This window comes from Canis aureus, chromosome 32 (assembly GCF_053574225.1).
Source record: "Canis aureus isolate CA01 chromosome 32, VMU_Caureus_v.1.0, whole genome shotgun sequence".
Lineage (NCBI taxonomy): Eukaryota > Metazoa > Chordata > Mammalia > Carnivora > Canidae > Canis > Canis aureus.
Genome location: NC_135642.1, coordinates 37,085,045 through 37,105,607, shown reverse-complemented (window position 1 = coordinate 37,105,607; position 20,563 = coordinate 37,085,045). Strand labels below are relative to the sequence as shown.

At 42.1% G+C, this 20,563-nt stretch overlaps 1 protein-coding gene across 2 annotated transcripts; it reads right to left on the bottom strand.

Annotated features, from left to right (window-relative positions):
* Positions 1–513: 513 nt before the first annotated feature.
* FEM1B (fem-1 homolog B) lies at positions 514–18,293 on the bottom strand. 2 transcript variants are annotated; one of them, XM_077881643.1, is made up of 2 exons: positions 17,923–18,293; positions 514–6,788 (listed from the first exon to the last, which is right to left on the bottom strand). In XM_077881643.1, exons 1-2 carry the CDS (start codon positions 18,168–18,170, stop codon positions 5,153–5,155), a joined length of 1,884 nt encoding a protein of 627 aa, XP_077737769.1. In that variant the 5' UTR covers positions 18,171–18,293; the 3' UTR covers positions 514–5,152. The 2 variants fall into 2 exon arrangements, with proteins under 2 accessions (XP_077737769.1, XP_077737770.1); XM_077881644.1 differs by lacking the exon at positions 17,923–18,293 and adding an exon at positions 13,925–14,108.
* Between the last annotated feature and the right edge of the window lie 2,270 nt (positions 18,294–20,563).

The window sequence follows — 20,563 nt, the reverse complement described above, 5'->3', positions numbered from 1 at the left end:
ACAAGATGCAGAATCGAATACGAAAAAGTCCATTTGCATTTTTGAAAAATGAATGGGAGGAAAAAATATATATATATATCTCCAGAAAAATTCTGGGAAGCTACTTAGAAAACTAGTAAATAGTGGACTCTTAAGAGTCCAAATGGGAGGCAGGTAGAGATGGAAAGGGCATTGGGTTTTTTTTGTTTTTTTACTATTTGAATTTTTCTTTAACTATCTGAATTTTTCCCCAGGCACAGAAAACTTTGAACTCCTTTTTTTTAAATGAATTCAACAAAAGATCATCTCCACCAAGGCACACTGAACAATAAAGACACAAACTTCAAGGCAGGTTTTTTTTTTTTCAAACATTTACTGAACACAAACACCATTTTTTTTCCTTTTACACAGCAATATTGTTAGTTTCAAATTAGCTGGGCTATTAGGACTGTCATTTGCCACGAAATTAAAAATGATTCTACATGTCAAACTCAAATAGAAAATGTCATGCAATATATAAATCACTAACAGACCTTTGGTGCAGTCAGCAAGTTTACTATGTTTATTAAAGTCACGTAAATGGTTTGACAAAAGTGCACAATAGAATGACATCACTGGTTTGTTATAAATCACAGTGAATTACTAGAATACAACAATGTAGTTCCTCTACATGGAGGATTACAGGATGGGGTGAATATTATAAAGGATAGGATCTTTTCAACACATTAGGCCAGTCAGATTTTACTCCCCAACTTATGTACCTTTGAAAAGACTGGTTAGCAAAGCTGAGGGGTTTTCCTCCTCTTTTCTCCTCTACCAATTACTAATAAGCCACAACAAAAAAAAAGCCATGCACAAATTTTACAACACCTGATAAAAAACAGATACAAAATCTTGTTTACTTCATCACTTGGCAAAGCTTGCATCTTCGCTCCTTCATTTTTCTGATTAGGCCACTTGTCACATAACTCACCCCTAAATGAAAAGCTGTTAATAATTTAGCAATACTCACCCCTGCACACACATCAAGATACACTCCCCATAACCATCAAGTCCATGTCCCTTCCCTGCACATTAACACAAATGAACACACCACAAACCTAGGACTAAAGACATTTACTTTACAATTTTAAAAATTAATATATATAGCATCACTATCAGTGTATTTATTTCAGATCCCATATTTGGGAGAGAGGATGCTGTACATACAACCGAGCCCATCTGAAGATTTGGGCAAATCTGCCAGAAATGTATGAGGAAGGCCCTGCGATGTGCCATACATAACCAGGTGCTTTCTACCTTCCAGAGAGGAACCCAGAGCAGAGCTGTGCATTTCCAGAGCAGGAATAAACACAGAGCTTAACATCTTATGGGCTGGTAACTTTTCATAGAGCGAAAGGCAGAGTTTTGTCTTCTTTAATTCATTTTCATGTTACAGCATAGTGAAGAAAACAGAATAGTCATCTGTACATAGATACATATGGCTAGCCTAAAAAGGAACATTTAAGATCTTTACAGAAGATCTACCATAAAAACAAGTCCTTTATTATACTCTTATCCATCTACTCACTAGTTCAATCACTGGCTGCTTCTAAACCCAGCAAACTGTAATCCGAGGTCCAGCAACTCACTCCTCACCCTGTCCCATTCAAAAAAAAAAAAAAAAAATGCTTCTGCATGAATAATCCAAAATGGTCTTACCCATAAAGTAGCTGCCTCAAACTATAGTGGAGACTGGAGACAGGGTGTTGTTCCCTTGGGATTTGGATTTTTAAAGACACTTCCCAAATGCAGAGTTGATACTCAGGGAGCTACTGTCCCCAAATCATATGTTACTTCAAACAGACTATCGTACCTATCTAAATTCCTCATAATTGTCAGCTACTAATCAATTATTAGTATAATGAAATAAAACTCTTCCCAGAAATCCAGAAATGAGCAAGACCAAAGCTTGCTTTTTGGTTGGTTTGTTTGAAGTTCCCACAGTAAAGAACCTTAAGGTAGTTGGACTGTGGCCTGCTAGAGCCATCCAGGGTAGACTGAAAAAAAATATGTTGTGTCAGAGTTCTTAAATAAAAAATTTCCCCCTTCTTTATCAATTGGGGGAATGGGTTTGCTGCCCATTCCTTGAGTTAGAGACCTAAGGTCAAGAGTTCAAGGTCACCAACTCCATTAAAAGCGTAAAACCCACCTAAGTTTCACATGGTTTGCCCAGGTATTCATCCACCTGGGCCTCTAGTTCAGCCAAATTCATAGGACAATTACTGAGCAAGGCAAGTTTTAACTTCATCTGTAACATCATCAAGGAAGACTTATAATCCAAAGCATACTTCTACCAATAATAAACAGAAAGTGACAAAAGTGGCTGGAAATGGAGACAGCCTAGAGTTCTCAAGTAAGCTGAGATACTCAACTATTATTACCGATTTATTTTCCTTAAAACACACACACACACACACACACACACACACACACACAACAAAACAAAACTTAAGCTTGGGAAGGATTTGGCTAAACATGTTTAAAATAATCCTACCAAAAACAAATAAAAAACAGGCATGTAAATCACTTGTTTCAAGAATGGTTTTATACAGATGTTTCACAATACATATTTGGATTTATTTTACAAGACAAAATTAGATCCTTAGCAATAGAGTGCACAATGTCCTACTACACTATAGTAAAAAATTTGTTACCATTAGCAGAGTTCATAGTTTATTCCACTGTCTTCCTTCTCCAACTCTGTCAGCATTTCAATCAGCAGCTCTACTTTCTCCAGCATTCATCCCTTCTCAAAAACAGTCATTAAATTTTGATGTCTGAATATGTACATGTGATCATTATCCTCATTTTATAAATAAGCAATATCTAAAATAGTGCTGGTCCTGGGTAGCCAAAGAGATGAAATGGTTTTTAAAACATGCAACATTATCTGATATTTTAAGTGTTGGTGTTTAAAAATCATACGCATTAATAATGGAACTAACTGAACACCAAGTATCACAGCTACTCCTCAGACTGTCAAAGAAGCAGGCCTTGAAATCTAAAAAACACAGAGTCTGATCTAAGCTGCGGAAAAGGCGGGATTCACTCACCTTGGGGCCATGCATTTTCTCTTTCAGGCCATGAGAGTTGCCAAGAGCAAGGTACAGGGTTTCCTTGATTATGCCAGGAGGAGCAAGGCCGGTAATTTTAAAATTAGGGCTCATTCAAATACCACCCTTTAAACCATCCTAAAAGCCCTCCTTGTAAAAACCTCAGGTTGGGGAAACAGAAATATATTACGACGACAGAATTTACCATCAAAACATTCCTAGCTGAAGCAAGAAGAACACGAAGAGTTAACTACAGTAGCTGTAAAGGTATCTTGCATTCTTGGGGGGGGGAGTTTTTAAGCTTCCCACCTTCCATTCCCTCCCACCCTTCAAACTATTTCATTTCGTGGGGTATCTTTTATTTAAGGCCCTAGGTGCTAATTTTGGCTTGGTCATTGTATTTTACACTGATCCAACTGCAACCCTTCTCTTATACTTCACAAAACAGTACACATACATTCAATGACCACTGAAACCATACAAGTTTGGGGTTTTTTCTGTTTTTGTTGTTTTAGTTTATATCTGATGTTACTATGTCATCATAATGCTTTTCATTAAAGAAAAAAAAAAGCTGCAGGTCTTCACTTACAGTACCATGCACTATGAGTAGCTAAGGCATTCATTTGGCACTAAAGAGAAAAATACAGATATAGCTAATTTTATCATTTTTAACATCGATAGGTGTGTACCCTCTACTTGAATTTCTGTGATGCTTAAAAGATAATCACAGAATACTCTTTTAATCCAACAGTTAAAACGCTGCCATTAAAACAGAACAGAAAAAACAGAGACCTCTGCGCAGCCTATCAGAATCTGTGACATTTTGTGGTTGAAAAACTTGCAGCTCTCACAAAAACATCTTTCAAAGGAGCATTGCAAATTATTTTCATCATCAAAACCATTTAATTTCCTATACCGCACTAGTGATTTTTCTACTAGTTATAAGGGAGACTAAGAAAGCGAAAAAATTACAAATTACAAATATCCTGGTTCCTTTTCATCTGTCATAAACACCTTATTAGGGGGGCACAGACAATGCCCTCTGGAAAAGTAATTTCCAAATTTTAAAAGAGACCACACAGGAGGAAAGGGAGAAAGGGACAAAAATAGAACATATAACTATATTATAACAATTTGTTTCATAAGAAAACACAGCATTCATAATTTTTACATGTCTGTGAGCGGAGTCAAAAGCAGACTGCTGCAATTTAGAGAAATTACATTAAAACAGACTTCAAAGAATTTGAGAATTTAAGCCCTAAAGGCAAGTAGTCCATCAATATTCTCTGAAAATTTGCTTTAAGATTATTACTACTTTGTATATACCACCCAGCATAATGCAACAATTTCCATGGGTTTAACTTTATGCTTAACTGTTATTAAGTGAGCACATTTTCAGATTAATCTGCAGCTATATTTTTTTAAATCCTCCTGATGTTATAATGTGTTGTATCACTCCACATAAATATCTAAGAGAGAAAACTACCTACAGCAGTTTGGCACGTGCAGAACACCTGGATATCCCGTTACTTTTTATGGTCCTTTTTAGTTGTTTTGCTTCATGAAATCCTCAAAACTGCTGCAAGGATAACACACTGACACAGGCTTAACAGAAATACTTTTGTAGGCAGTTTCTTAAAACATTATCAACTTCAAATCATAAATGTCCCTTGTTACATAAACAAAATATCTTATACTCGTTCCTTAAAAAAAAAAAATTACAAATAGTCCAATCATTATGTTGTACACCTGAAACTGATAAAATGTATCTCAATTATACTTCGATTGGGAAAGCAAAAGACATAAATGAAGAAAAAAAGAAAGAGAAAGTTAAGTGACCAATATCCAGACACCTTAGATTATAGTTACACCTAAACAATGTGGCTTTGTTTAAAGTGTATTTGAAATCAATAACCGTTATGAGGCAAAAAAGACCAAATACAGAACTAAGGAAGGACGGGGAGGGAGGAAGGGTAGTGGAAAGAAAAGTAGAATTTATGAACACATAATTCTATTGTCTGTGATTAAAGTCCTTTACTTTTTAGCACCACATTAAACGATTTTACATATCCAGTCACTTAATGAAATCCAACAAACTCTTCAAGAGTTCTGGGGATCTGGTCTTGGTAGTTAATGTCATTAGCCCGAACTGCTCGGGCAGCCAGGCACTTGAGACTCATCTTCATCTGAGTTTTAAGTAGTATCTCAGATACCCCAGTGGTACTTTTGTCTAGCGGAGTCTTATTCTGTTTATTTGTCATGTCAGTGTGAGCGCCAGCTTCAACCAAGCTAATGATGATAGAGTGCAAGGTCAAAAAATCACTGATGGGCCTGTTGTACTGCACAATAATGTGAAGGGCACTGTTCCCCTCATTGTCTACAGCATTCACCTCAGCACCACAGTCCAGCAGCAGCTTTGTGACAAGTGCGTTCGGAAAGCTGCAGACATCGTTGGTGTGGAAATCATCAACCGGGGTGTTGGAGTTGACAGCTAGATGCAGCAAGGTGAAACCTTCCCGAGTTCTGGGATCAAGGTGAATCAGGTTGTAGATCTGCTTGTTAATTTTGCACTGATCTTCTTCGCTACACTGTGTTTTGGTGGAGATGCACACTAAATACAGAAAGGTATAGAGATTACATTCATAATTGTCCATAGCGTTGTGGACATCAGCATCTGGAATATTTTTTACTCTGTTCATACTCTGTTCTATTTCCAAAACGCTGCATCTCAAAACACATTCTATGTCTGGGGCCTTCACAGTTTCATTCAAATGTATCATCTGTGAGAAAACTTGAGCAAATCGAAGAAGATCCTTGTGGGTATTCCTGTTGCCTTTCTGTCTCAGGTGCAAGGCGTGCAGCCACAGCTTGATACACTGTTCAAATTCCATGTTATCCGCATAAACAGCTCCCCTGTAAATGATGGGATGGGACACATCAATATTGTCAGCACCTAAAATCCGTTCCCGAACTATAAGGCCTTCCATATGAAGAGCATCTCTGTCTTGCCGAATGGATTCCAGTTCCTGAGGATTTCTACATTCAGTTCTATTCCCATAAGCATGGATTGGTGGAAGAACCTCTTTCTCCAGAATGTTATCACCATCTTGAAACCTCTCCAACATGGCTAAATATAAATAGTGGTACGTCTTCATGATGTCATAGTTCTCACGGTCGTTTGCAAAGGAGGCACCCAAGAGTTCCAAAGCTTCGATCCGACTTCTTCGGTCACAATCAGCATGAGAGAGCAACAGTTCGACGACATCAGCTTTACAGCTTTCGGCAGCTACTTTTAATGGCGTCATCCCATGGCCATTCACCACTATAGCAGCGCGCCATTTTATCAGCTCTTTCACAATATCTATGTGCCCGGCTTCTGCTGCAAAGTGCAGTGCGGTGGCTCCACAATGTGCTTTAGCATTGGGATCGGCACGTTGTTCTAAAAGGTATCTCACCACGTCAGTGTGTCCCTTATATGCTGCAATCATCAGGCAGGTGTTGTCGTATTTGTTGGCAATGCTGATGTTGGCATTATTTTCAACCAAGTATTTCACAATGTCCAGCCTGCCATCAAAGCATGCTGCCCGCAGAGGGGTTGAGTTAGTCACTGTGGTGTGGTTCACGTTGGCTCCGTGGCTGACTAGAAGTTTAACAACTTCAAAATGTCCGGCTCCTGCTGCACACCAAAGAGCGGTAGCCCCGTCAATGACGTACCTATTCGTGAAGAGAACCAACAGTCAGAAAACGGAGGCCACTAACCAAAGTACAAAAAATAGATTCGTTTGCACCAACCAAAACTTCAATCTACCAAACATTAATACAACATTAGTTTGGGTGAAAATAAAATCGGGTCACTTGAGTAAAACACTCTGCATTGTACTTATACTAAGTAGAAGCTCAGGAAATGTTAGTTATTGCCGTTATTGCTGAAGTATATAATCCTAAAAAAGAGAAAACCATAAACCAACTTTCTACTAACAAAAGTAAATACATTTCAGAAAACAGAGGAAACGTATGGAGGTTCATAACTTCTTTACCACCAAGTTGATGCACTGGCTCTTAAGGAAAAACCTGTTGTTCCTTCCCAATATTCCCCAGGTACCTACAGTTTCTCCCAAAAGGTCAGCAAGAAAGCTATCCTAGTCCTCATATTAAGAATGTTAGACACTCCTTTAGGAAAAAAAATATTTAAGCAGATAATTTTCCCCTAAGATTATATCTAAGCTAATCAAATCTACGTCTACTACAGCAATGAGAGTGCAAAAATCCCTGCTCCATACAATACAAAAGGATCACATAAACATGATACTGAGCAAAAGATGTCAACCGAACATAGTACATATTATATTACTACATTTATAGATCTATCTGTAGTGTTAGAAGTCAGGACACTGTTTACTTTTAAGGGGAATAGATAGTAGGAGGAAGCACAAAGGGACTTTAGTAAATAAATATATTCACTTTGTGAAATTTGTATACAATTTCAATTAGTGCATTTTTCTCCATCTGTTCTACTCCAATTTAAATCTTAAAAACGTGTGTGTGTGTGTGTTGTGGGTTTATGTACGTTCCTCAACTAAACTACTAGGGGAAAATAATAACAGCAGGAAACAAGTAGCACTTTCCTAAAACCAACTGAGCATCTTCCCTGACCTTCAGCCCATGTTTGTACTTTTTGGCTTCACAGTCATCACTCACTGGTATGTGCTAGATTCACTACTTATATAGAATTAGACTCTTGCTAGAAGGCCAATTTTCCCCATGTTTCTACCTTCCATTTCTCCCCAACCTCAATTTTTCAATTGTTTTTCCTATTACTGACCATCAGACATAAAAATGTAGATTTTTGCTGCAGATACTTAGATCTACTGTGCCCGAACCACTAAAGTAAGTATACTTGCAAGTGTTAAGGAAAAAGGTCAATCAAAAGCAGTATTTACTAGAACAAGTAAATATTTATACCAAAAACCTCAGCTGAGCTTCTCACTATACAATCTAATGTTATAACACAGGTCAAACTGTATCTTCCATGAAGTTAAAGAATATAAGCCCCCTGGTATAATATAAATATCATAGCTTAACCCCAATTAATCACCCCCCTCAAATACCACTCTCCATGGTTTCTGCTGAAAACAAAAGACCCAGTTTATAATAATTCAAGCAATTACTTCTAAGGTTTCATATAATGACACAAAATGACGCAAAAGCCTTCTAACAAGTGCCTATGGAGCTGCCTACGAGAAAGGCTGTAGGACTAACTGGGAAGAAGCTTAAAACTATTGGAAATGTCCTAAATAATCTTGATCCAGGTAGTGCCTACATGGGTGGATATTTAGGAAAATTACTCCTCAAACTGCACACTTAAGATCTGTGCATTCTATTGTATGGAAGACAAACCTCGAGAAAGAAAAAAGCAGGTTTCTAAAGTTTCTTTTTTAAAATGCCATTTAATTGTGGGTTTTTTTGTTTTAATATTTTGTTTATTTATTCATGAGAGACAGAGAGAGAGAGAGAGAAAGGCAGAGACATAGTCAGAGAGAGATGCAGGCTCCATGCAGGGAGCCTGATGTGGGACTCGATCCTAGGACTCCAGAATCATGCCCTGGGCTGAAGGCAGGCACTCAACCGCTGAGCCACCCAGGCGTCCTCCCATTTAATTGTTAATTGATTTTTTTAAACTAAAGTGTAAGTCCAGAGACACCTAGGTAGCTCAGTGGTTGAGCATCTGCCTTCAGCTCAGGGCATGATTCCAGGTCCGGGAATGGAGTCCCACATCAGGCTCCCCATGGGGAGTCAGCTTCTCCCTCTGTGTCTCTGTCTCTCTCTCTGTGTCTGTCATGAATAAATAAATAAAATCTTGTAAATAAATAAATAATAAAGTATAAGTCCAAAAAATAAGACATTACATCAGTGACAGTTTTCAGCAGTTGCCAACTATACCTTTTGCAAACAATTAAAATTCACTTACTAACATTTTTTTTAAGACTTTATTCATTCGTGAGAGACACAGAGAGAGAGGTGGAGACACAGACAGAGGGAGAAGCAGGCTCCCCGCAGGGAGCCCAATGTGGGACTTCATCCCCATGATCCCCAAACCCAGGATCATGCCCTGAGCCAAAGGCAGAAGCTCAACTGCTAACCCACCCAGACGTCCCTCATTTATTAACATTTTTATTGCCACGATAATACAAAGTTAAAAAAATTTTTCTTTCACTGTCCAAAAAAATACCATTTACAAAAGCATTAGAAAATAACAGTATCTAGTAATAAATCTAATGAAAACTGTGCAAGACCTCTTAACTGAAAACTATAAAACATTCCTGAGACAAATTAAAGACCTAAATAAATGGAGAAATATTCCATATTTATAGTTTAGAAGACTCAATAGTGTTAAGATGTCAATTCTCTACCAAAATGATCTATAGAGTCAATGCAATCCATCAAAATCTCAGCAGGGGCAGGTGTGTGTGTGCGTGCATGTGTGAGCATGCAGGCACATCCACATAGGTAGAGACTGACAAGTCAACTCTAAAATGATATAGAAATCCAATTGACCTAGAATAACCAAAATAATCTTGAAAGAAAAAAAAAGTTGAAGGACAAACTACAGTTAATTAAGATAATGTGTCACTGGCACAAGGGCAGACATATCACTAAAATAAAAAAACTTCCAAAAATAGATTTACACAGATAGTCTCTTGATTTATAATAAAAGCTCCCTTGAAAACCGTAGAAAGTGTCGTCTTTTTAAAAACTGATCCTGCTCCAAAGAAGACATACAAACGGCCAACGGACAACATGAAAAAATGCTTAAAATCACTCGGCATCAGGGAAATACAAATCAAAACCACAATGAGATACCACCTCATACCAGTCAGAATGGCTAAAATGAACAAGTCAGGAAAGGACAGATGTTGGGGAGGACTTGGGGAAAGGGGATTCCTCGTACACTGTTGGTGGGAATGCAAGCTGGTACAGCCACTCTAGAAAACAGTATGGAGGTTCCGCAAAAAGTTGAAAATAGAACTATCCTACAACCCAACAACTGCACTACCGGGTATTTACCCCCAAGATACAAATGTAGTGATCCAAAAGGGCACCTACACCCCAATGTTTACATGGGTCCAATGTAATGTCCACAATAGCCAAACTATGGAAAGAGCCAGATGTCCATCAACAGATGAACAGAAAAAAAAAAAAAAACAAACAAACAAACAGATGCACGGATAAAGAAGATGTGGTATATATGCAAAAAATGGAATACTATTCGGTCATCAAAAAAAATGAAATCTTGCCATTTGCAACAATGTGGATGGAACTTGAGGATATAATGTTCAGTGAAATAAGTCAATCAGAGAAAGACAATTTATCTTATGATTTCACTGATGTGAAATCTAAATAACAAAACAGAATCTTAGGGGAAGAGAGGGAAAAATAAGACAAAATCAGAGAGAGAGAGAGAGACAAACCTTAAGAGACTCTTAATCACAGGAAGCAAACTGAGGGTCGCTAGAGGGTAGACGGGTGGGGGGACTGGGCAACTGGGTGATGAACATTAAGGAGGGCACGTAATGTAATGAGCACAGGGTGTGATATAAGACTGATGAATCACTGAGTTCTACCTCTGAAACCAATAATACATCATATATTAATTAACTGAATTTAAATAAAAAATTTAAAAAGTTTTTTTAAAAAGTTAAAATAAATAAATAAAATTTAAAAAACTGGTCCTGAAGCAACTAGATATCTGTATGGGAAAAAAATTAACTTTGACTTCTACTTCACACTATGCATAAAAATTGTAGCACAGATCTATGTGAAGAACCAAAACATAAAATTTCTTTAAAAAAAAAGTAGACTATCTTCATGACCTTGGAGTTAATGACTATTTCTTAAACAGAATGTTAAAAAAGTGCTAATCATAGAAAAACTGATTTATTGGGCTTCATTAAAATTAAAGAATTTCAATTCAGTAAAAGATGTTATGAAGAAAGTGAATATGCAATCCACTCACTGGGAGAAGATATTTATTTACATTGAATGTACTTAACATATCAATAAAAGGCAAACAACCCAACTAAAAAATGGGTGAAAAGACTAAACAAGTATACTTCACAAAAGAAGATGAATTCAAGTGACCAATAAACATATGAAAAGATGTTCAAGGTAACTACTTGAGAGAGGTAACTAATTGAATGCGAATTAAAACCAGGAGTTACCGGATAAACAGATACCAGAATAGGTCAAATTAACTGACATGACAGTACTAAGTGTTGGACAGGATGTGAAGCAACAAAACTCTCATTGCTGGTAGGAATGTAATTTGTTTCAACCACTTTCAGGAAAACTGTTTAGCAACAACTATTAAAGTTAAAAATACACCAAACCCCATGACCCAGCAATTCCACTCTTCAGCATACACTGAAGAGAAGTGAACACAAATACCCACCAGTGAAGACGTATACATAAAAATGTCCATAGCAGCTTTATCCATAATAAATAGTCAAACACTTGAAATAACTAAAATACCTGTGTTCAGGATAAATAAGTTGCCATATATTCATACAACAGAATACTACAAAGCATAAAAATAAACTAGTGACACACACAACGGCACAGATGAGTCTCACAATGTGTTAAGCAAAAGAAAAGCCAGACAGAAAAGAGGACACTCTGTGATTTCCTTGATAGGAAGTTCAAGGATAGGCAAAACTAGTCTATGGTGATAGAAGCCAGGATAATCATTACTTCTGGAAAGGGAAAGGAGAGGAACTGACTGAGAAGGGGCAAAAGGGAAACGTTGAGTGATAAAAACGTCTTATATACTGATCTACAAAGTGTTTACATGGATGTAAACATATTAAAATTTTATCACATTGTGCACTTAAAATTATGCACTTTACTAGATGTTACACCTTAACTAAAAAGAGTCTTAATTCAAAGCAAAAAGGAGACAAAATTAAAAATACTCAAAAATGAACACAAATAGCTAACAAATATCCTTCAATGTGCTAGGGACTCACTGTGTTAAGTGCTCAATATGCAATGTATCTCATGTAATCCTCATAATAACCTCCCAATAACCCTACAAGATTGACACATTATGTTCATTTTACAGATATATAACTAAAAGGTTTACATGAGATTAAAATACAAAAGTACTCTAGAAACTACAAACTGCATGAAATGTAAGTAAATAATACATGCCATTGCTCAAACACTATTTCAATTTAAAAGACATTTTTTCAAAAAAAATTTTAAAAATTAAAAATAAAAAGCATTTTTAACTAATTAATAACAGTGATCTATCAAAAAATTAATACACAGTTAATATGTAGTTACATTTACATAGTTAAATGTTTCCTTGCACTTTAAAAATATAAAAATGTTATATGCCAGGAATATCAACCTAAACCATGTAAAACTCAAAAATTTTACATTAAAATAGCATTCATATACGTTATCTTTAACTCTCAAAAAAACCATAAAAGATAAACGTGACCCTCATTTTAAAGATGAACAAAGAGAGACAAAAAGTGATTAAAATATTTTTCTCACCTCAAACTTTCCAAAGTTAATGATTAGGAATAAAAATCAAATTACAAGTATATATTTCACTTGGTTTTTGTAACAGTTTAATACTTTTCATGATGTAGCCTAATCATTTCCACTTTTCCATATAGTGATGTGATAGAAGCCTCCATCTATTTTTATTGAGGCAATTAAAATTTTTAAATATTTTAGGACAAAAATATTCACCGCAGAATGTATTAGAAAATGACTAGTCCTTCAGAAACATTAGCCTTGAGCAAATTTTGAATTCCTATATCTAAATGAAAACATTAAACAGATTAAAGGAAATTATAAGCCTAAAACCTATGACATTCCTTTGTCCGTAGACTTCAACTGAAATAATGAGCGCAGACTTCCTCAAAACAACATACCAAACACATTTATAACAGAAAATAAAAATATGATAAAATTAATGCAATGTGTACTTAGTCCTATTGGAGAAGTATTAAAAAACAATGATCTTTCTAGATGCAGTCCAACATGGCAATGCAAACTCTCTATTATGTATTTCACTTTAAAAATCAAAAAACTGGGGGGGTGCCTGGGTTACTCAGCGACCCTTGTGATTTCAGCTCAGGTCATGATCTCAGGGTGGTGAGATTGAGCCCCCCATGGGGCTCCAGGCTCAGGACAGTCCGCTAGATTCTCTACCCCTCTCCCTGCCCCTCCCCCACCCCCATTTATTTAGAGAGTGCATGTGCTATAAATAAATAAATAAATAAATAAAAATAAATAAATAAATAAATAAATAAATAAATAAATAAATAAATAAATAAATCTTTTTTAAAAATATGAAGAAATCAAGGTTCCTGGCTGGCCTCCATTGGTAGAGGGCATCACTCGATCTCGGGGTCATAAGTTTGAGCCCCATGCTGGGTGTTGAGATTACATTAAAACATAAAATAATTACATAAATTAATAAAATAAAAATAAATTAATTAATAAAATAAAAATAAACTATAATCTGATATTCACCTTTTTACACAAAACGTACACATCACATGATGGAAACACCTCACATAAAAGATAACATTTCTGATCACAAAACTAAGCTCAAACTATTTCCTGGTTCAATTTGAAATAAAAATGTCTGATTCAAGTATATGAAATGTAAATAAAATTCATTAAATGTAAATGATCAACACTTTATTTTAGCCAAAGTCCTTAAAAAAATCATTTATTAGATCAAATATAGTTCCTTGAAACATATACTGCCTGGTAATGATTTTTAAATGAAGCCAAATGATGATGTGCCCCCCCTCATGCCTGTCTTCTACCTGAACATTTAAAGTATTAGTACTAGCGCCAACTTTAAAAGTAAGAGAACTCAACAAAAAGCCTCGGAATTCCCAGAGGTCCTGTTCTCCTTCCCATCCATGTCAGCAAACCTCTTTTAGGACCAGGGTTCCCTTAAAAACTCTGGCACAGAGCTGTCAGGCCCTAGGAACTCAGGCCAGCACACTATTCCATGGTCACATGACACCTCGCCTTTGTTCTGTTCCATTTCTGTAACATTCTCAACAGTTCCCCATTCTCCAACTAAAGGTTCTTTCATTTCTACTCAAGTAATTTTCCTTGCCCACTCATCTGTCAATCTTAGTCTTCATATATTAAGACATAAGTAAGACGATCTCAAATGCTACTCTTAAAAATATGAACAAGGGCTCAACTATCACCATAGGGCTTGACCTAGGTAGGCAGTCCCTTCCTCCTTGAGACTCTTATGAATCCACTTTAGTTTCTTAGGGTATTATAGACATTTTTAGGCAGAACATACACTTCTACAAAATTTTTTTAAATATTTATTTATTTATTTATGATAGACATAGAAAGAGAAAAAGAGGCAGAGACACAGGAGGAGGGAGAAGCAGGCTCCATGCCAGGAGCCTGACACGGGACTCGATCCCAGGACTCCAGCACTGCGCCCTGGGCCAAAGGCAGGCGCTAAACCGCTGAGCCACCCAGGGATCGCAACTTCTACAAAATTTTTAATAAGCTATTTATTTTATAAATGTCTTCCTCTCTCACACAAAACATGCTGTATCAAACCCATAATTATACAGATAACCATTGCTTAGGATAAAGCTAAGAAGTGAAACTTTTTTTGAAATGTTAGGCTAATAACTGGATAGGTAATGAACAATGTGACAAAAAATTGTGAAGATGCGTGTACATAAGTGATAAAAACTAGAAAACACTGATCTACTTCAGCACACACAGACACCTGTTAGTCCCCACCTGGCCATGATTCTCAAGTGCCAATGGAATCTAAAGGGAGATTTAGCTGAGTACCTCTCAAAAGCCGGCCCCCAAGGGGTGAGTTGAACTTCATATTGTTAACACCTCATTGGGACTATTTTCACAATGTCTGGAATGAGTGCAAAGTAAAATCATGACATTTGCAAATAACACTCTTTCATCTAGTTCTGAAATGCCAAATGACTGGAATAAACTGCAAAATCTCACAGAATGGTGTGAGTGGGCAGAAAGGTGACCATGAACTTCAATTCTCCTCTGTTAATTAACTGGTAAGCTCCTCAAAGGTAGAGACCTCCTTACATTGTTTTCTGTATCCTCCACAGAAGGTTTAAGAGGGATAGGCCCATCGCAGGCATTTATTAAGTAAAATTCTCAACCACCTTCACACAACAGCCAATAAATTCATAATTATAATAATCCATAAACAAAAAACATAGATCGAAAAATGATCAGCCAAAATCACGCGTGACTGAACCATTTGCAATGCAATTACCTCTATAGGATTCTTGATTATTTTACACAAGGACCATCAAAATCTGGCCTCCACCTCTCTCCAGTCTCCTATAATCTCCTTCTTAATTTCCCCAGCTTGAATCTCTTCCTACAACCACAATGAAATACTTGTCACTGCAAGTTCACCATGCCGCTGCCCCTTCTCCTTACTTCCTATAAGGCCCAACTCAAACATCACCTCCCTGGAGAAGCCTTCCCTGATTCCCCCAGGCAAAGCAGAGCACTTCCTCTTCCCATCCTCCCACAGCAGGCCCAACAGACTTCTAAAACTAAATGGCATGGCATCTGCAATCACTCACTTATGTATCTATTTCTCGGTCTCCCCCCACTAGACCATCTTCCTCCACAGTGGGAACAGTATGTTACTCACCTCTGCATACCCAATCCCCACTGCATTGCCCAGCACACAGTAGGAGTTCCGTAAGTGTTTGCCACCTGAACTCTTTAATTTCACTGCCCAGCGCAGAATACTGGGCAAGTATATAGGCTCAATGTTTATTTGTAATCATTTCTAATAATTTCAAGTTCTTTTCATTCCATCTCAAAAGACCCTTCTCTTTGATAGTAAAAAAGATGGCAAGGGATGCCCGGGTGGCTCAGCAGTTGAGCATCTGTCTTCGGCCTGGGGCCTGATCCTGGAGACCCAGGCTCGAGTCCCACACTGGGCTCCCTGCATGGAGCCTGCTTCTCCCTCTGCCTGTGTCTCTGCCTCTCCCCCCCCACTCCCCCTGTGTCTTATGAATAAATAAAATCTTAAAAAAATAAAAAACAAAAACGGCAATAAGCAAAGCCTTTACAAATGCTTTAGGAGACCATTTTTTCTCACCACTACCCTCTCCTCACCCAAACAGGCCTCCGCAAGCTCCTTAGCCAGGGCGTCCCTGCAGCTGTTCCTGAAATGCCTATTCCAATGAATGCATGTGCCTATACAACTGGAATGGTGCTGGAAGTTCAGGGGTCATTCCGTATCACTCCCTGTCTAGGTATAGGAAAGGCTGTGGGAACGCAGGGAGTTCTAGAAAGGACACAGAAACCGGTAAGAGAAAGCAGACACGAATCAGGGTGCCATCTTTAATCAACAGGAAAAAAAAAAAAGACCATCTCCTTGATGTGTTGGGAGAGGATACAGGAGATTAACCACCAACACAGGCGATTGTTTCATTAAAACGTAATACTCTAAAATATTCTGCTCTCATCTACAGCAGAAGAAAAAGCTTTTATTATTTAAACCTAAAAAAGAACCGAAATTCAACAACGCCCTAGTCAATCTTCAAGAAGCACTTTTTCAATGAGGGTTTAACCAAGCAGTTTCCAATCACCATAAGTGAAGACGCCTATCTTTTTATGCTTGGACCGCATCTACCTCCGAGGGAGGGAAATGCCCAAAGAGCTTAGGCACTGGCGCACAAGTCAACGAAAACAAATGCCATCAATGGAGAAGTTCCTGATCTGTTAGACACTTTAGGACAAGTAGCCCAGCACGGCAAAGATGGCACACCTGACACCTCTGCCTTAAACACTCATTCCTACCCCCCCAAAACGTGCACACTTAAACCTCAACAAATTTCAACTATGACAATATGAATTTTTGAACTCCCTTCCTCGAATAAAACACATAGCACTCTCAAGTCTCTCCACGATATCACAGAATAACACGCATTAACAACGGCAGTATCTCCTGGTCCAGGTCCAGGTCCAGGGCCGTTTCTGCAGCCAACCCACCTACCCCGGAGCCAAGCGCAAGAGTCAGGACCACCTCTTGGGACGTCTGGCGGCCGGACCATCCCTGGAGAGGCTGGAGTCCCGGGGCCTCGTTCGGACACTAAGGCTCCCACCGTCCCCCTCCCCCTCTCCCCTCACCACCCCATCCCCATCCCCCTCCCCGCAACCCGTCGGGAGCGATCCGTCACTTGGAAGGACCAAGCACCGACCAAACAACTCGTCAAACAGAGGTCCTCAGTGTTCACTGCCCACCGCGTTCATGTCTCATCTCGCTTGCAACCCCCAGAGCCACCAAGGTAAAAGCTGGGAAGGAGCACCTCCTGCGGACGACCTGCTCACGGCCTCCGTGGGGGGGGGGGGGGGGGGTACCAGTACCCGCTCCAGATCAAGGCAGAGGGTGTGGCTCCGTAGCCCCCGCAGAAGCGAGGACGGTGGGTAAAGGGGCCGGTGAGGATGAGCAGCAGAACCGCGGGATCGGGGATCCCCGGGGGGCCCAGCGGTTGAGCATCTGCCTTTGCCCCGGGGCGTGATCCTGGAGGCCCGGGCTCGAGTCCCACGTCGGGCTCCCTGCGTGGAGCCTGCTTCTCCCTCTGCCTGTGTCTCTGCCTCTCTCTGTGTGTCTCTCATGAGTAAATAAATACAATCTTTAAAAATAAAAAAAATAAAAACACGGGATGCAGGAGGAGGAGCCCCTGGAAGACGCGGTGGGCATCCGTGCGGCGGCGGCGGCGGCGGGAGGGGTCGGGGTCGGGGTCGGGGTCGGGGTCGGGGGGGCACCTACCCGTCGAAGCGGACGGTGCCCGTCTGCTGCGTCTGCACCCGGTAATGCTCCAGCAGCAAGCGCACCACCTTGGCGTGGCCGTTGCGGGCTGCGATGATGAGGGGCGTGGAGCGCTGCCCTCCCTGCTGGCTGACATAGCCCAGCAGGTAGCGGATGTCGCTTTCGGAGCGGTTGAGGAGCAAGGCGGCCAGGGTCAGCACCTTGCCCTCGCTGGCCGCCTTGTAGACGTAGCCGGCCAGGCCCTCCATGGCCGCCGCCAACTCCAACACCCGTTTGGTCGCCACCGCGGCTGCTGCCTGGCGCCCCCGGAGGCCGCGTTCGCCAGCGCTTCCAACCCGGGCCCTCGCAGCCCATTCAACGGGGCGCCGCCGCCGCCGCCGCGCCCAGGCAGCAGCGCGGCCCGCCGAGGGCGCAGACGCGGAGGCGGCCGCGCGCCGCGGGGGGCACGTCCGCGACCCGGCCCGCGCCGCTGCGAGGACGGCGGTCAGGGCCGCCCCCGAGGCCCCAGGCGCCGGCCCCGGGCCGAGGGCATCTCCATGGCGGCCGCCGCCCCGGGCCTCCGGCCGGACCCCTCCTTCCTGCGCGCTGCGACAGGCGCGCGCCCGAGCTACGGGTCGCCGGCCGGGTCTCAAGAGGGCCGCACGCGCCCCGGATGGCGAACGACGGGGCGCGCCTTCCCGCCCGCCCCCCCACCACGCCGCGCCCGGCCCGCGGGGCCTAAGGCCCGAAACGGCCTCCGCGTCCGCGCCGCCGCCTCCTCGGCTGCAGGGAGCCCGCAGGGCCTCGCCCACGGGTGCTCAGAAGCGCCAGACGCCGCCGATGGCCTCGCAGCTCCGCGCCCGGGCGCCTCCGCAGCCAGGCGGAACGCTCCCGCCGCAGCAGCCGCCGAGCTCGGGGCGGACAGGAAGGCGCGCCTCCGCACACTGGGCCGGGAGGGGGCGGGTGCGAGCGGGAGGAACGGTTAAGCCGGGTGTCCCCGCCAAAGCCGCCCGGCCGGCAAACGAGGCCTCGGTGGAGAAAGGTTCTCGGCGCGCAGCGGGCCCGTCCGCGGCTCGGGCCCGAATGTCCTCGTTGCCCTTGACGCCTGCACCGTCCTCCGAGCCCCCACGCGGCCCCGTGGCTCGCTAGCCCGGGGGCGGAGGCGGGGAGCCGAGCCGATACCTCGGGTGGGCGGGGGAGCCCGGCCCACTCTACCGTGGACGCGGCGGGACCGCTCTGGGCCCTAATGGGGGCGCGGGGACGGGCGGCTCTCCTCTGGGAGGGTCCCTTGGAAGGAAAGGGCGGCGTCCCTGAGACCTGGAAAAATGCAACGCGGGAGGACCTGAGGCCGGCCCCAGCCTCGGGAAGGGACTGGAATTCCGGCCTATCCTCCTTGGAGTGGGTGGGTGGGTGGGGTCCCAGTGTGCAAAGGGGGGGGGCTGCACCTGCGCTGCAGGGGGGGGAGGGGGGAGGTGTCTGCAAGGAGGGCGAGGTCTGTATCATCCCAGGCTCTCAGCCTCAGCCTGACACAACCTCCCTGTTCTCGCACACCTCCCTACAAGCCCCTCAAGATGTCAGGGTTGGGGGCACCTGCGTGGCTCAGCGGTTGAGCATCTGCCTTCGGCTCAGCTCATGACCCCCGGGTCGTGGGATCCAGTCCCGCATGGGCCTCCCTGCAGGGAGCCTGCTTCTCCCCCTGCACGTGTCTCTGCCTCCTCTCTCTCTCTCTCTCTCTCTGTCTCTCATGAATAAATAAATAAAATCTTTTAAAAGAGAGAGAGAGAGAAAAAGATCGTTGGGGTTTGAAGAGCTCATTCATCTAAGGAACACTAGAGGTCTACTAGGCGCCAGGCTCTGCGTGGCACTGGCGATGCCGTGATGGGCAAGATGGACACAGCGCCTTCCCTTCTGGGGCCTGTGATGGTTATGAGGAGAATAGAATAAACAAGTAAAGGATAGAGAGACTGGTTGAGTGAGTATCCTCACCATTTATTGGGAAGCAAATAGAGCGATGGGGGAGGGGGGCCGCTAATTTGTTTGAGTGGTCAGGTAAGAAGAACAAAGGGTATTCTGGGCAAAGGGAAGAGCCAGTAGGGAAGGCCCAAGGAGGTCACAGGCTTGGTGAGTCAGAAACAGAGGTCGGAGGGGCTGCCACAGGGCGGGCCAGAGGAAGATGATGGGAGGCAAAGTCAGCAGGGTGCAGGTCACCCTGGTGCCCCAGAGCTTGGAGGGAGTGTTCTCAATTCTACTCCTAAGTGTGATGGGAGCGTTTGCAGGGTTTTTTGTTTTGTTTTTATGGGTTTTATTTATTCATGAGAGACACAGAGAGAGGCAAAGACCCGGGCAGAGGGAAAAGCAGGCTCTCTGCAGGGAGCCCGGGACCCCGGATTCATGGATTCACGACCTGACGCTCAACGATGAGCCACCCAGGTGCCCTATCTGCAGGGTCTTAAACTGGAAAGTGACAAGATTACAATTTACATTTTAAAAAAGATCACTCTGGCTGCTTTGTGGAGAATGAACTGTAGGAGGCAATGGTCGAAGCAGGCAGGCCCTTAGGGACAAAGTCCTGGACTAGCGTAGTAGAGGTGGAGGTGACGAAGCTCCCAGGGTGGTCGCAAAATGTACAAGCTCAACAGGAAGGTTTTCCTCTCTCCCGCTT

Coding starts and splice junctions, on each gene's coding strand:
- FEM1B (XM_077881643.1), bottom strand. CDS start 18,170: ATGGAGGGCCTGGCCGGCTACGTCTACAAGGCGGCCAGCGAGGGCAAG. Junction 6,789..17,922: donor GGCACCGTCCGCTTCGACGG/GTAGGTGCCCCC, acceptor CTTCACGAATAG/GTACGTCATTGACGGGGCTA.